Below are 14,648 nucleotides of genomic sequence, written 5' to 3'. Positions count from 1 at the left end.
GGTTTATTTACATTACATTACAGATTTCTATTCCGCCATTACCTTTTGGTTCAAAGCGGATTACAAAAAGAGTTATGGAAGAAGGGTTACAACGTTAGATCAGAGAAGGTTTCCAAGAGAGGGAAAAGTAGGATCTGGGGGTTAGGGAGGGGATGGTAAGAGGGGGGGGGGGGGGGGGTTAAGCTTTATGAAGGGATTTCTTGAAGAGTCTAGTTTTTATTTCTTTTCTGAACATCTTGTAGTCTGGGGTTGTTGTCAATAGGTTGGAGACTTGGTTGTCTATCTTCGCTGCCTGAGTGGCCAGTAGTCCGTTGTATAGTTTCTTCCGTTTTACTTCTTTGATTGGGGGGTAAGTGAATGGGGGGGGCAGGTGTTTTTCTATGCCTGGTAGAGGTGGTTTGGATGAGGTGGTCGTTTAGGTAGGTTGGGCTGTCTCGATTTATAGTTTTAAATAGTAAACAGTAGAATTTAAATTGTATTTAATATCATTTATTACATTTTTATACCATTCTCCCAGGGGAGTTCACAATTATTTACATGAATGTATTCAAGTACTCAAGCATTTTTCTTTGTCTGTCCCGGAAGGCTCACAATCTATTTAATGTACCTGGGCCAATGGGGCATTAAGTGACGTTTTAAAAAGGTTTGGAAAATTTCCCAAATGAAAAGTCCATCAGCCATTATTATTATTATTATTCCTAGGATCAGCAGCATAAAATCTGTTTTGCTTCTTGGGATTGGCCACTGTTGGAAACAGGATTCTGGGCTTAATGGACTTTCGGTCTGTCTTATGTTCTTATCAAATGTTTTCATTTGTAAATATTAACCACATATTATGGGGCTCATTTTCAAGAAATAAAGATGCCTAAAAATGGCATAAGCTGGCTTGGGGACAAATTTTTCCCCCTCCCCGCAGGAACTCCATTTCCCCATTCCTGTAAGCTCTGCCTTAACTGCACAAGCCTAAAACACATATGATTTTATAGTGTTTGAGGCTTGTGCAAATGAGGACAGAGCTTGCAGGAATGGGGCAGAGGCAGGAAAATGAGTTCCCGTGTCATTCTCTAGTCTAGATGTCAAAGTGCCAATTTTTGAAACCGACTTTCTGAATGTCTTCCTGGGCTTCGTAGCCATTGTGCATCCATAGTTCGAGGGGGCGTGTTGGAGGCATGTTATGGGTGGGCTGTGGGTGGGCTCAGCATTTGGACTTCTTGCAATGATAATTGAACCTTTCCCAGGACATCCAGGACAGAACTTTTAAAACAGGTCTAGTTCAGGACATCTAAGTGCTAAAAAGATATCCAAATTGACCAGATAAACCACTGCAGGGATTAAATAATGACCTCCCTCACACTCCCCCAGTGGTCACTGACTCCCCCCCCCATCCCACAAACATATGAATGAAACAGTATATACATAGAAACATGACAGCAGATAAAGGCCAAATGACCCATCCAGTCTGCCCATCCACAGTAACCATTATCTCTTTCCCTCTCCAAGAGATCCCATGTGCCTGTCCCAGGCCCTCTTGAATTCAGACACAGTCTCTGTTTCCACCACCTCTTCCAGGAGACTGTTCCACGCATCTACCACCCTTTCTGTAAAAAAGTATTTCCTCAGGTTACTCCGGAGCCTATCACCTCTTAGCTTCATCCAATGCCCTCTCATTGCAGTTTCTTTTCAAATGAAAGAGATTCGACTCATCCACATTTATACGTCTCTCAAGAAAAAAACAAAGAGTAATAGAAAAAAATCCTAAAATTTAACGACAAAATATTACTCACCAGAGATGGGTTACACTCCCCCGATAACCATTTCACAAACCAGTGGAGAAAAAGCCTCAAAAATTTCAATGCAGCAGTAAACAACTTCAATACTGTTTAAAGTCCAAGCTGCTTATGTACTATCACTGGCAAAAAAACTCCACCACCACTGAAATGTAATTATCAAAAGGGTAATATACCCATCACTGTGCACAGGAAAAGCAAAAAAAGTTTTGGTCTGAAACGCCAAGCTGTGCTGGTAGAAAATGTCTGGCCAGACTGGAGATGAAAACACCACGGCACCATTTAGATGTACAATCCAGAATCCATGCCCAATCCTCCAAGTGCCTTGTTTCGCCTCTCAAAGGGTTCCTCAGGGAATGTATCAGCTGGAAAACTCCACTCCTCTTCCGTGCACACCGGCACAAGAAATGCCTCTTGCTAAAAAGGAACTGCAGGATCCAACTTCCGGTAGCACTTCCGGGTTACAGTGTCATATCAACAACCAAAAAACGGCTGCCATTCGTCCATACAACTGCCATTCATTCTTCAAACTGTCACTCATCCAAAGAATGCCACCCACTCCACCCACTGATTAAGGCCATTAGGCCAAATAGTATCCAAAAAGAAAAGCCTCTTCACATTGCCCCTCCGTGGGGTAACAGGAATGTGTTCTAGCACAAAACACACAAAATCATGCCGTTCTTTGGCACAATGGCGGGTCAGGATGTCAACTTCTTTTTTGTGACTGATATTGGACCGGTGTTCAAATAACCGAGTCTTGAAACATCTGGCAGTGTGACCAATATAGGTTAACCCACAAGGACACCCTTAGATGTGGTTCAAATCTTTCCTTACAATAGCTGGGTAGAATGTTCATTTTAATCCCAGCCACTGTCCTCAACCTGGAAGCTTTCAATTTTGACTACCATTCCAAATCTTTATTTGCCTAAATACTACCGGGTAGTGGATACCAAAGAACCATGGTGTTTGTTTTTCTAAACTGAAGAAAATAAAGAATAAAAAAAAAAATGTACTGGATAGTTAGCACTATCGAGTGACAACCTAGAGAAGGTCATATTGATCCCCCCCAAGTACTTAATATTATTTTAAGCCCAATTAAATGCAAAATTTTCCCGAGTATTACTTAACATCAATGTATCTAGAAAGTAAATAGTTTCTATGGAGAAGTTTCCAGTGAACATCCAAGGACATCTCATAGCTGTGGAATAAATAAACTGTAATTCTATATACCCAAGGGCTCTTCCCAAGAGGTGTTATGGGGGTTCTCAGCATCTAGTTATTTATTTAATAGGAATAATTGTGCATATGTGGCCACATATGTTTGTGGTATTGTCTAAACTGCATTGAAAGACAATCAATACCAAGCTATGATTGTATCTCTTATCTTAACCCTTTGGTATGCGCCAAGTCCAAGCCCTCAGAGTGGCTGCCATGCAATGAATTTATAACAGTGATGAAAATGGAGTTTTGTATTTCACAGGTCACATTATCCAGAGTAATGTGTTCAAATAACAAATCCATCTTCCATCTGGCAAATCCATCAGGACTCTTTCTTTCCACAGGACTCTTGGGCTTCACCCAGGAACATTCAGAGTATTTAATTAGTTTCATCAGGATTAAATGCTTCTAAGTGCCTGTCTCTGTTGCTTCACCACTCAGAACCAGTAGAAAGCAGAAATGTCATCGCAACATGCATTTGAACACAAGGTAATTGCGGTGTCCTGACAGTAAACTTCTACTCTGTATGTCATACCTTGCCTGTCAGTTTTCAGCACAAGGACGTACCAACATACTGCACACAGTCCTGCTTTGAGCACCAGAAGCAATATTTATATTAAGAGCAATTTTGAAAGCCATTATCTCTTCTATACAAACACCACCAAGACCTTTGTGCTCTGCAGCCCTTCAGGTTTGGCTGCTCCTTGCAAAAACAATTACATAAATGTCTGCTGTTCCTTCGGAAGCAGAAAGACTTGAGTCAATTTTTAAAAAACTTTTGAAATGTCACCTTTTCTGTCAGATGAAATATGTGCTTTAATGTGCAGAGTCCACAGAGTGGAATTAACTTTAGCATCTCTTTGACAGCAGAAAAACCTGTGTCCATGAAAAAAGTTTCTGAAATGCCATCTTTTGTGCTCTAATGTCTGTGATACTTGAATGATGTCAAACTTGTATTGTGTCTTTTAATTACGAGGGGCCACACTGAAAGGTTCTCAGCCCAACCAACAGCCACCAAAGTTGAGGCAGTCTCCATTGAGGGCTATACACTTAGTCCAGCGATTTTCCACTTTTCTCATTCCATATTTTTCCGTTGGAATGCTGGACATGGAGGGGCATTTTCAATAGTGTGTCTAAGTTTGACTTTGCATGTTTCCTGTTAGACGTCCAAAACTGGACTTCCAGAAGTGTCCATTTTCAAAAATGCTGAATGTCCACTTTTTTTTTTTTTTTTAATCGTCTAGTTGGATGTCTTGCCCATTAGGAAGATTAACTTTATACCCCATTTTCAACCACAAAACTGTCTAAGTTGAAAATGTCCAACTTAAGCCCATTTGGACGTGGGAGAGGTCAGCCTTCTAGTGGACTGGCTGCGCAGACATGCCAACAGAACGCTGGGCTATACTAGAAGGCACTGCTTTGAACTTCACATAAACAGTGCCACAAGTACATCTCAACATAACCCCTTCTAATGTATGGTGAGCCCTGCAAAACTCCCCTAAAACCTACTATACCCACCTGTCAACCACCCCAATAGCCACTATGGTTGTAGGTAGCACCTATATAGCAGTATCGCAAGGTTTTGGTGGTCACACTGTCCACCATAAATGTAGTAGTTAGAGTGGATTGTGGGCCTAGCTCCTCCTCTCTATGGTTCACTAGCCCGCCTACCTGCCTACTTAAGACACGTGTGATGCTCTACTAGGCTTTCCCATACAAAGTGCTACTGTTCTAGAGCCAGGAATGTACTGTTTTATTCAAAATTATTTGGGCTGGAAAGGGGGGGGTCAATGATCATTTTATTTCTGTTTTGTTTGTGTCCCTTTATGATAAGACACATCACATGATGGGAGTGAGGGGTCATCTGGACAATAATGAAATGTCAATCATTGCTTTCCAATTAGGAGGCCCAATTTATATTTGCTGACAATGATATAATCCAGACAAGCAAATGGGACATGAAAGATATGAGAGAAACATGAAGATTAGGCAAAACAAAAAGAAGATTTATTATCTGACCCTGAGGTCATACAAGCTAATGATTATGCAACAGAATGCTGTAAAGACTGGGCTCTGGGTCCAGCATATTGGACTCTGTTCCCATTCTGGTTTCAAGGGGTGTTTTACCCAAACAGGAGGACAGTCTCCCTTGTCTGTCTCTTTGTTAGTGTCTTTATAGAAGTACTAGTCTTTAAGCGATCGCGTCAGAGGGAACGTGCTACCATGTGGAGAGCAGCCTGCGAGGTTCGCTACAGCCGGCCACGAACCTCAGCAGGTCGCTTTGAACAGGAGCGGCAGCGGTTGGTGCGGGAGGGGGGGAGTTGGCGACGTGCAGGCCGCTGTGAACAGGAGCGGCAGCGGCGGCAGGACCATGAGCCCTCCTCCCGCCATCTGCCGCCAGCGCTGCTCCGTGTCGCCCGATGCGCCAAACTGGCGCATGCGTCTCAAGCCGCGGCCACGGATGGACACATCACACATCAGGTCCCCACATCCTCCTAAGTGCGCATGCGCGCTTAGAGGATTATTATTATAGATATGTTATTTGTGCTAGCTTTCCTTAGTGCTTTGTGTGGGAATTTGGACTATAAGAAGACAAACGTGAATAGGGATGGAGGAGTAATAGACCCTGATCGATTTTCAGAGGGTTATGTTCGTGAGGAGCTAGCTAAAATAAAGGTGGACAAAGCGATGGGGCCGGATGGTGTACATCTGAGGGTGCTGAAGGAACTTAGATAAGTTCTGCTAGCTCCGCTGACTGATCTTTTCAACGAGTCTCTAGAGTCAGGACTGGTACCGGAGGACTGGAGAACGGCAGATGTGGTCCCTCTCCACAACAGTGACAGTAAGGAAGAAGCAGGGAATTACAGGCCGATAAGTCTGACTTCTTTGGTAAGCAAATTAATGGAAATACTTTTAAAACAGAGAATGGTCAAGTTTCTGGAATCCTGTGGATTACAAGACCGGCGGCAACATGGATTCACTAGAGGTAGGTCTTGCCAGACAAATCTGATTAATTTGACTGGGTGACCAGAGAATTGGATAGAGGATGTGCGCTAGATGTGGTATATTTAGATTTTAGCAAAGCCTTTGACAGTGTTCCACACAGACGTCTAATAAATAAACTGAGTTCCTTAGGAATGGGTCCCAAAGTGATGGGATGGGTCAAGAAATGGTTGAGTGGAAGGTGACAGAGTGGTCAATGGAGATCACTCTGAGGAAAGGGATGTTACCAGTGGTGTTCCTCAAGGTTCAGTTCAAGGGCCTGTTCTTTTTAACATTTTTATAAATGATATTGCTGAAGGGTTGTCGGGTAAGATTTGCCTCTTTGAGGATAATATCAAAATCTGCAATAGAGTAAACACGCTGGATGGTGTGAATCGAATCGAATCTTTGCTTTATGTACCGGGTCATCTCCCAGTAGAGCTCGACTCGGTTCACATATAATTAAGACTAGAGTACATAGCAGAAAACATAGGAGAAGGAAGAACTAATTAAAAACTAAAGTACATAAGAAAAATAACTATAATATCACTTCGTTGAGGCTGTAGTTAAACCATTTTAAAATTGCGAGAACAACAAAGTTTTCAGGAATTTACGAAATAATTGCAGCTGGCCTAAAAGCCTAATGGAGTCGGGAAGTTCGTGAAAACAAAAGATTGACTGAGCTTCCCAGAAGATTTAATTCCCTTAAAGGAAGGGAAGATTGACATAGGCTTTGTGTGTTTCTCAAATGGCAAAATCCAATATAAGGGGACAAAAGGATCAAATATTCCATAGAGAAGCTTGAAGATGATGCATGCGCATTTAAACTGGATCCTAAAGCAAACTGGGAGCCAGTGAAGCTTTATCAACAAAGGGGAAACACGATCATACTTTCATTTTCCCAAAATGAGCTTAGCTGCCGTATTCTGTATTAACTGAAGTCATTTTAGGCTGCTCTGCTGAATTACATGAAGAAAGACCTGGCGAAGCCTTGAAGAATGGTCTGAGATTTGGCAACTGAAATTTAATGCTAAGAAATGCAAGGTCATGCATTTGGGCTGCAAAAACCCGAGGGAACAGTACAGTTTAGGGGGTGAGGTGATGAACTTATGTGCATGATGGAAGAGCGGGATTTGGGTGTGATTGTGTATCATGATTTTAAGGTGGCCAAACAGGTTGAAAAAGTGACGGCAAAAGCTAGAAGGATGCTAAGTTGCATAGAGAGAGGTATGGCCAGTAGGAAAAAGAAGGTATTGATGCCTCTGTATAAGACTCTGGTGAGACCTCATTTAGAATATTGTGTACAATTATGGAGGCCACACCTTCAAAAAGATATAAAAAGGATGGAGTCTGTCCAGAGCAGTGGTCTCTAACTCGTGGCCCATTGGCCGCATGCAGGCCACCAGGTATTATTTTAAGGCCCTCGGTATGTTACCATTGTTCTGGAACGTTGCCCGCCTCACTGCTATAATCTCACGCATGCGCTGTCCTACGTCATTGGGTGATTGTGAGGTGGAGTGGAGAGGAAAATCGCGAACAGATGCAGGAAAGCATTTGCTTGAGGTTACAGCAGTGAGACAGACAACGCTCCAGAACATAAGGTAATCATTGGAGGCAGTGCAGCTTGTGCGTGTGTACATAATCTCGTGAACTCTCGTGAAATTCAGCTCCTCTCCTGGAAGTGACTGCTTGATGTAAGATGGTGGTTGTGTCTGGTGTGGAGAAGGTGAGAGCTGAAGGCGATTGCGGACCCGACCACCAGACACCTAAGGCACAAGTCGGATATTGATTCACCAAAATCTTGTCTCTTGCAGTTGATACTTTAGAATCTAAATCACAATTTTGCATGAGGTAAAACTCGTTCTAGTTTATAAATCTTTCCTTAATTGCTTTTTTTTTTTCAGTTCAAAGATTTTATTTATTTTAACATACTATTTTAAAAACTATGTAAACTTCACTGTGCATGGCCGTTTGGAGGAGGATGGGCAGGGGAGGGCTTCAATGGCTGGGAGGGTGTAGATGGGCTGGAGTAAGTCTTAACAGAGATTTCGGCAGTTGGAACCCAAGCACAGTACCGGGTAAAGCTTTGGATTCTCGCCCAGAAATAGCTAAGAAGAAAAAAAAAAAAAAAAAATTTAAATTGAATCAGGTTGGGCAGACTGGATGGACCATTCGGGTCTTTATCTGCCGTCATCTACTATGTTACTATGTTACTATGTTACTTTCTGCATGTTGCACTGCTTTCAGCTGTGTATAGCTGATATTATCAGAAGCAATTAAAGAAAGATTTATAAACTGTAACGAGTTTTAACCTCATGCAAAGTTGTCATTTCTTTAATAAGACATTAACTATTTTTTCTGCGACCCTCCAAGTACCTATAAATTCAAAATGTGGCCCTGCAAATGGTTTGAGTTTGAGACCGCTGGTCCAGAGAAGGCTACTAAAATGTGTGTGGTCTTCGTGATAAGGCATATATAGGAAAAGACTTAAAGATCTCAATCTGTATACTTTGGAGGAAATGCAGGAGAGGGGAGATATGATAGAGATGTAATATAAATGTGCACGAGTCGAGTCTCTTTCATTTGAAAGGAAACTCTGCAATGAGGGGACATAGATTGAACTTAAGAGGTGATAGGCTCTGGAGTAATCTGAGGAAATATTTTTTTACAGCCAGGGTGGTAGATGCGTGGAACAGTCTCTCGGAAGAGGTGGTGGGAACAGAGACTGTCTGAATTCAAGAGTGCCTGGGATAGGCACGTGGGATTTCTCAGCAAGAGAAAATGATAATGGTTACTGCGGATGGGCAGACTAGATGGGCCATTTGGCCTTTATCTGCCATCATGTTTCTATGAATTTAGAAACTTTTCTGAATAAACAAGAGAAAGAAATTGATTCCTGTATAGAGGTTGTATGTGTACTGTTGGGATTGTCTGGGAATAGGTGTTTGACACAAGACAGGTCTTGGGGGTCCCTGTTGTGGCCTTTGCTTGGAGACCAACAGAACCCAAACTATAGCTATGTGATGCAGGGTTCCACATTAGGGTTCACCACCCAGGAAAAGGGTCTAGGTGTCATCGTTGAGGATATGTTATAGCATTTGGATTGTAACCCCCTGACGCAGGCTCTGGTTGCCAAAACACAGTCCCCTGTTGAGTCACTGTTTTTCCTCTGATCTGTGGTGCAAATCTGTCGACCTGCTCCACTCTTTCTGGTTATCAACTTGTCTCCCACTTCTTCCCAAAGGCCAGAAATACAATGTTTTTGCTGATGTGAGGGGTTCTCCTGGGGAAGGGGATCAGACCATCCAATTCCTCTCCTAGTTGACCCCTTTCCTCTCTTTAAGTCGATAGAGCGCCTTAACCTCACAAAGTCTAAATCCGGCTCTTCCCTTTCTCTGCCAAGGGGTGGGAAGCCCCAACTTCTTCTCCCCTCCCATTCTCCAGGCTGCAGCAGGGGGCGGAGGCAGCCGGAGTCTAGCTCCAGCCCGGAGGCTGGGCTCGGGCAGAAGGCAGCGGCATGGGGCGACAGAGGACGGTGCGCCTGGTGCGCGGGGAGAGGATCGAGGTGGTCTTTGTCCTGGGGACGCAGCTGAACATCGAGATCAGCGGGTAAGGCACGGCAGGGCAGGCTTTCGTTATAAGGCTGCCCTGTAGATTCTGCCGCTTTACATTAGGGTCAGTCGTGAACGAGTTGCACTTCTCTTTCTGCTTTTTCGGCAGCTTAAATTGACGTAGATCAAATTCAGCCCAGTTCCCTGAAACGAAGAAAGGGTCTGTATCCCTCTCTCCCAAGGGAGCTCAGACGCTTGCCATGAATTTCCCCCTGGCTGTCCTGGTGGCTTCACCTCTACCTCTAGTCTTCTCAACTTCATCGGAAGAACAATAGTGATACTTTTGTTCAAACAATGGATAGAACGCCTGGACGTTCCAAGACCAATGTTAACAATTCTGACGATCCGGGTCTACCTCCTCCTCTCATTTACTTGTGCAGTGTTTCCAATTGATTCATTTGTATTTATCTGATAGACATTTAATATAGAAACAGAGGAAATGATGACAGATAAAGACCATCCAGCCTACTATGCAATATACCAAATTCATACCATTTACTAATCTCTTTCCTTTCATCCCTCTTAGGAATCCTCGGTACTTGAATTCAGATACAGTCCTCATCACCAGGAGGCTGTTCCAAGCATCCATGCCCTTTCCATGAATTCCTCAGATTATTTAAAACTCTTTTATACCGTTTACATCAATTAAAACATACATAAGATAAAAACAAACCATGTCATAAAATCTTCAATTGACAACTAATAAATCACAAGACTACAATAGCTAAACAGATTCTTTTCTTCAAAAGCCGACTAATAAATAAAAAAAATGCAGTAACAAACAGCTGAATTTTTAACTATTTCTTAAACGGAAACTGGTTTACACGCAGTCGCAATTGGCCCACCAGAGCATTCCACATTTTAACAGAAAGTCATCGCTCTAGTGTTGGCATTATTTCCTTGCACTATTGGAATTAATAGCTTTTGATTTTCAGATCGTGATGATCAATTCGGCTTATAGAGTGCCACGGTGTTTGATGGTAAATAGTCTGATGGACCACGGAAACAACTTTGGGCTCCTTTTATCAAGCCGTGCTAACAGGGTTAACGCACATGACTTTTCATCACGCGCTGGCCTAAAAACTACCGCCTGCTCAAGAGGCGGCAGTTTAACGCGTGCTATTACGCACGTTAAACCGCTAGTGTGGCTTGATAAAAGGAGCCCTTTGTGTTGCACCCAAAATACAACTGGCAACCAATGTAATTGCTTCAGAATTGGTGTAATATGTGCCATCCTGTCAACTCCCATTACTAACCTAGCCATGGTATTTTGTTCCAATTGCAACGCTCTCCCTCTTTTCGAAATTCCAAGTTAGAGAGTGTTACAATAGTCTAACCTAGATAGAACCATCCCCTGCACAACAGTCCGACAATCAGAAGACAAAATCAATGATTTCAAACGACAGAGCATATGAAGTTGGTTAAAACATAGCTTCATAGTCTGGCCTGAATCCAAAACAACCCCCAGAACAGTAATTTCTTTCCTCACAGGTAGTGTCACCCCCAAAACACTTAAGGAATCAGCTCTTCCCCACTCCTGGAATAAATGTCTAACCACCCTCCTATCAATCCTTCAGGAAATCAATTAATAAATTTCTCTGACTCCTTCCTACCTTGTTATATCACTGAAATACCTGCTGTATCTCTGACATATTTCCAGTTATACCCAACTTCTCTCGGCTCACTAATGTAATTGAAATTTGTTACCAATGTACTTGACAATATTTTCAGTAACAGTCTCTTCATCTGTAAACCGCTCTGAACTGCTTGTGGTATTGCGGTATACAAAATAAAGTTATTATTATTATTACTCCTGGATCTTATTCCCTTTCACCTTCATCCTATGCCCCTCATTCCAGTACCTCCTTTCAGTTCAGAAAAACTTGCTTTCTATACAATTCTACCACAGAAGTATTTGAATGTCTCCCTTCTCCCACCTTTCTTCAAAAGTTTACATCTTGAGGTTTACATCTCTTCCCAAATGTGACTGTTTCCTAATCTTTGGGACCCTACTTGGCTTTTTATTGAAAGGCCACCTGTCTGTTCCTATTCTGTGTGGTTTCCTTCTGTTTTTTTATGTAGGGTGCATCTGTTCCCATTGTAATTTTGTTTAGTTGATCCCAAATGCTTTTGGGCAAGACCAATGACCATTTTGGTAATCACCCTCTGGACCAACTGCATCCTGTTTATTACTTTTTGAAGATTTGATCTGCAGAATTATACACCGTATTCAAAATGAAGTCTTACCAGAGACTTATATAGAGGCTCTATCACCTCCTGCTGGCCATCTCTCTCCATATGCAGTCAAGCAACATCTGGCTTTTTGCAATTGCCTTTTTACCTGTTTAGCCATCTTAAGATCATCACATATGATCACTCCCAAATCATGCTCTTATTACATGTTTAAATACCTCTTTGGCATAAATGCAGGGGGTGTGGACCTCTTTCAATTGAAAGATGCTCTCTAGAACTAGGGTCATAGGATAAACATGAAAAGGGAAAAGCTTAGGAGTACTCTAAAGCAATATTTCATTACAGAAAACTTGGTGGATTTGTTGAATGATTTTCAATTGGAGAAGCTGGAAATGGGGATAGTTTATGGATTCAGGAAGGCGTGATACAAGTGCAGAGAATCTCTGAGAGAGAAAAAAGATTGGGATAAACTGGCAGACTGGATAAGCCGATGTCTTTATCTACTGTCATCGTCTTTATATGTTTCGAGTGAGATAGTCCACCCAATATTCAACAAACACTTTTTAACCTTCTAGGAATTGCTCCTGGCCAGTTAAATGGCATTTGACCAGCTAACTGTTAATATTCAACAGGAGAGAGCTGAGCTATCTCAGCTTAATATTAGTGGTTAGTAGCTACAACTTAGCCAGCTATATTGTACAATAGCCACCAATTCTAAGCATGACCAACCAATTTTATGGGCCAAATCGGACCGCTCAAATAGTAGGTCTGTCCTTGGCCACTATAACTTAGTTGACCAGTGCTTAAAATTGACTTAGCCAGCTGCCGTTCACCAGAAATGGCCTGGCAATGAATACCGGCAGTCAGTACCAACTGTGAGAGTTCACCAGCCTGCCTCCCTGGGTTTGAGTATTGGCCTCATTGTGTTTTTATGTAACAGTGAAAAATGTATAAGGTCCATTCAGTAATCTCTATATCAAATATGCTAAGACTATCCCTAATGTCTGACAGGGACCTGGTGGTGTGATTCTGGTGTGAATCCAGCTAGCTGGAAGAAAGAAGACACTGTTGTATGATGGGTCGTAGGAAAATGGGAAGAGTGCTTGAATTCCTGGAGGAAAGTCCATAGTCTGTTATTGAGAAAAGCCACTGCTTGCCCTGTGTTGGTAGCATGAAATATTGCTACACCTTGGGTTTTAGTCAGGTATTAGTGACCTGGATAGGCCACCGTGAGAACAGGCTTCTGGGCTTGATGGACCATTGGTCTGACCCTGTAAGGCTATTCTTATGTTGAGTTACATTGGATTATGATGCATCATGTTTTGAGAAGTCAGCTAGTATAACATTTCATTTTTAATTCTTGGTAAATGCTTTCAAATAAAACATTACTTGGTCAGTAATCAGCTGGTGGCTATCGCTGGATAAATTAGCCTTGGATAGTCAATGCCAGGCCAAATGTAGACACCGGCATTCATTGAAAATGCAGGACTGACCAAACCACTGCTGGCTGCCAGAACTTATGCAGGTCATAGCCAAGACTGAATTTCTATCAGTACGTTTGTAAGTGATTTTGTACTAGAATCCTTAAAAGTAACAATAACAAGTACCATAATGGATTGATCACGTCCTTCTGCTGTTTTGGGAGGAGGTATTGCATTGTTTTGTGACTTCTTTCTTGTCTTAGTTTGAATTTCCTTTTCTCAAGGTTGACTGTGTTTCAGAATGTAAGAACGAACTACCTTATAGTTGGAAAGGGAGAGAGGCAGACATGATATTGTACATTACATTAGTGTTTATGGATCGCTAACATGCCCCAGATTACAATTTAAAAGAGCATGGCCATATCCAGGGATTCCATTATTTCATTAGGATTCATGACATAGATAACTTGGTTGTGTTTATGGCATATGGTTTGGAGAGAAGTTTGGCTATATCTGTGATGGAGCCTTGATATTACGGGTTCTGGCATGGGTGTCACTTTCCACGCTTTGTAGGGAGCTTAGTCATCTTTCCAGATAGGAGAGGTGATTTAGCCTGTTGTTTGTAAGGGGAGTAAGATTTTCCAAATAAATAGGCCTTTGTAAACATTTTGATAGGAAGGGGGTGTTTCCTTAATTGTGCTAGTAAAGGATTCTACCATTTTGCTACCATGTATTGGAAGGTTGTAGAGTAAATAGTTTTGTATTTGACTCCTCTAGGATTTGGGAATCTTATTCTCATATGGTTACTAATCAGGTTGTATTTGTCTTTGGGTGATATTTCGATTAAATTCAACATGTAGTATGATGTTTCGCCATGGAAGATTATAAAAATCAGGATACATAGTTTAAAAATACACCGTCTTTTGAAGGGAGCCAGTGTAGTTTGAGGTACATCATATTTGCTTTATCATATTTGGTTACTGAAAAAACTCTGGCTGCTACATTTTGAATGGTTTGTAGTTTTTTCCATATATTTTCTTTGCATCTGCAAATTTAATCACCTCACATGTCATTCCAGGTTCAAGATCATTTATATAAATAAGTTAAATAGCACCAGTCCCAGTACAGATCCCTCTGGCACTTCACTGAGAAAAATGGCCATTTAACCTCACCCTCTGTTTTCTATTCAATAACTAATTCCTAATCCACAACTGAAGTTTCAAGTTTATTTTTGCTTAATATATTGCTTTTAATAGCCTAAGTGGTTTACATTAAAACTTTTTAAAACTATGTTTTAATATATATATAACGTAGTTTATATAATATATAATAACGTAGTTTAAAAAAAACCTATATATATATATATATACTTACAAGGTTAACACAAACTCTTTAAAGGAAGACTTCACAGGAGGCAAAAGGGTAATAGCTAGGGT

The 14,648-nt window shown here is 41.6% G+C and overlaps 1 protein-coding gene across 7 annotated transcripts in view; it reads left to right on the top strand.

Moving 5' to 3' along the window:
• The window catches only part of LOC117348899 (protein-arginine deiminase type-2-like), a 244,259-nt gene that overhangs the window by 129,516 nt on the left and 100,095 nt on the right, over positions 1-14,648 (top strand). Inside the window, exon 1 of one of the 7 annotated variants that reach the window (XM_033921523.1) lies at positions 9,475-9,596. The exons of the other annotated variants lie outside the window; for them this stretch is intronic. Coding sequence (XP_033777414.1) covers positions 9,505-9,596 — 92 coding nt within the window. The 5' untranslated portion in view covers positions 9,475-9,504. Of the gene's footprint in view, positions 1-9,474; positions 9,597-14,648 lie in introns of those variants that run through there. 7 annotated transcript variants of the gene reach the window in all.

The sequence above is a fragment of the Geotrypetes seraphini genome, chromosome 15, assembly GCF_902459505.1.
Source record: "Geotrypetes seraphini chromosome 15, aGeoSer1.1, whole genome shotgun sequence".
NCBI lineage: Eukaryota > Metazoa > Chordata > Amphibia > Gymnophiona > Dermophiidae > Geotrypetes > Geotrypetes seraphini.
Note: the sequence above shows the minus strand (reverse complement) of the source record. Positions and strands in the feature narration are given on the sequence as shown.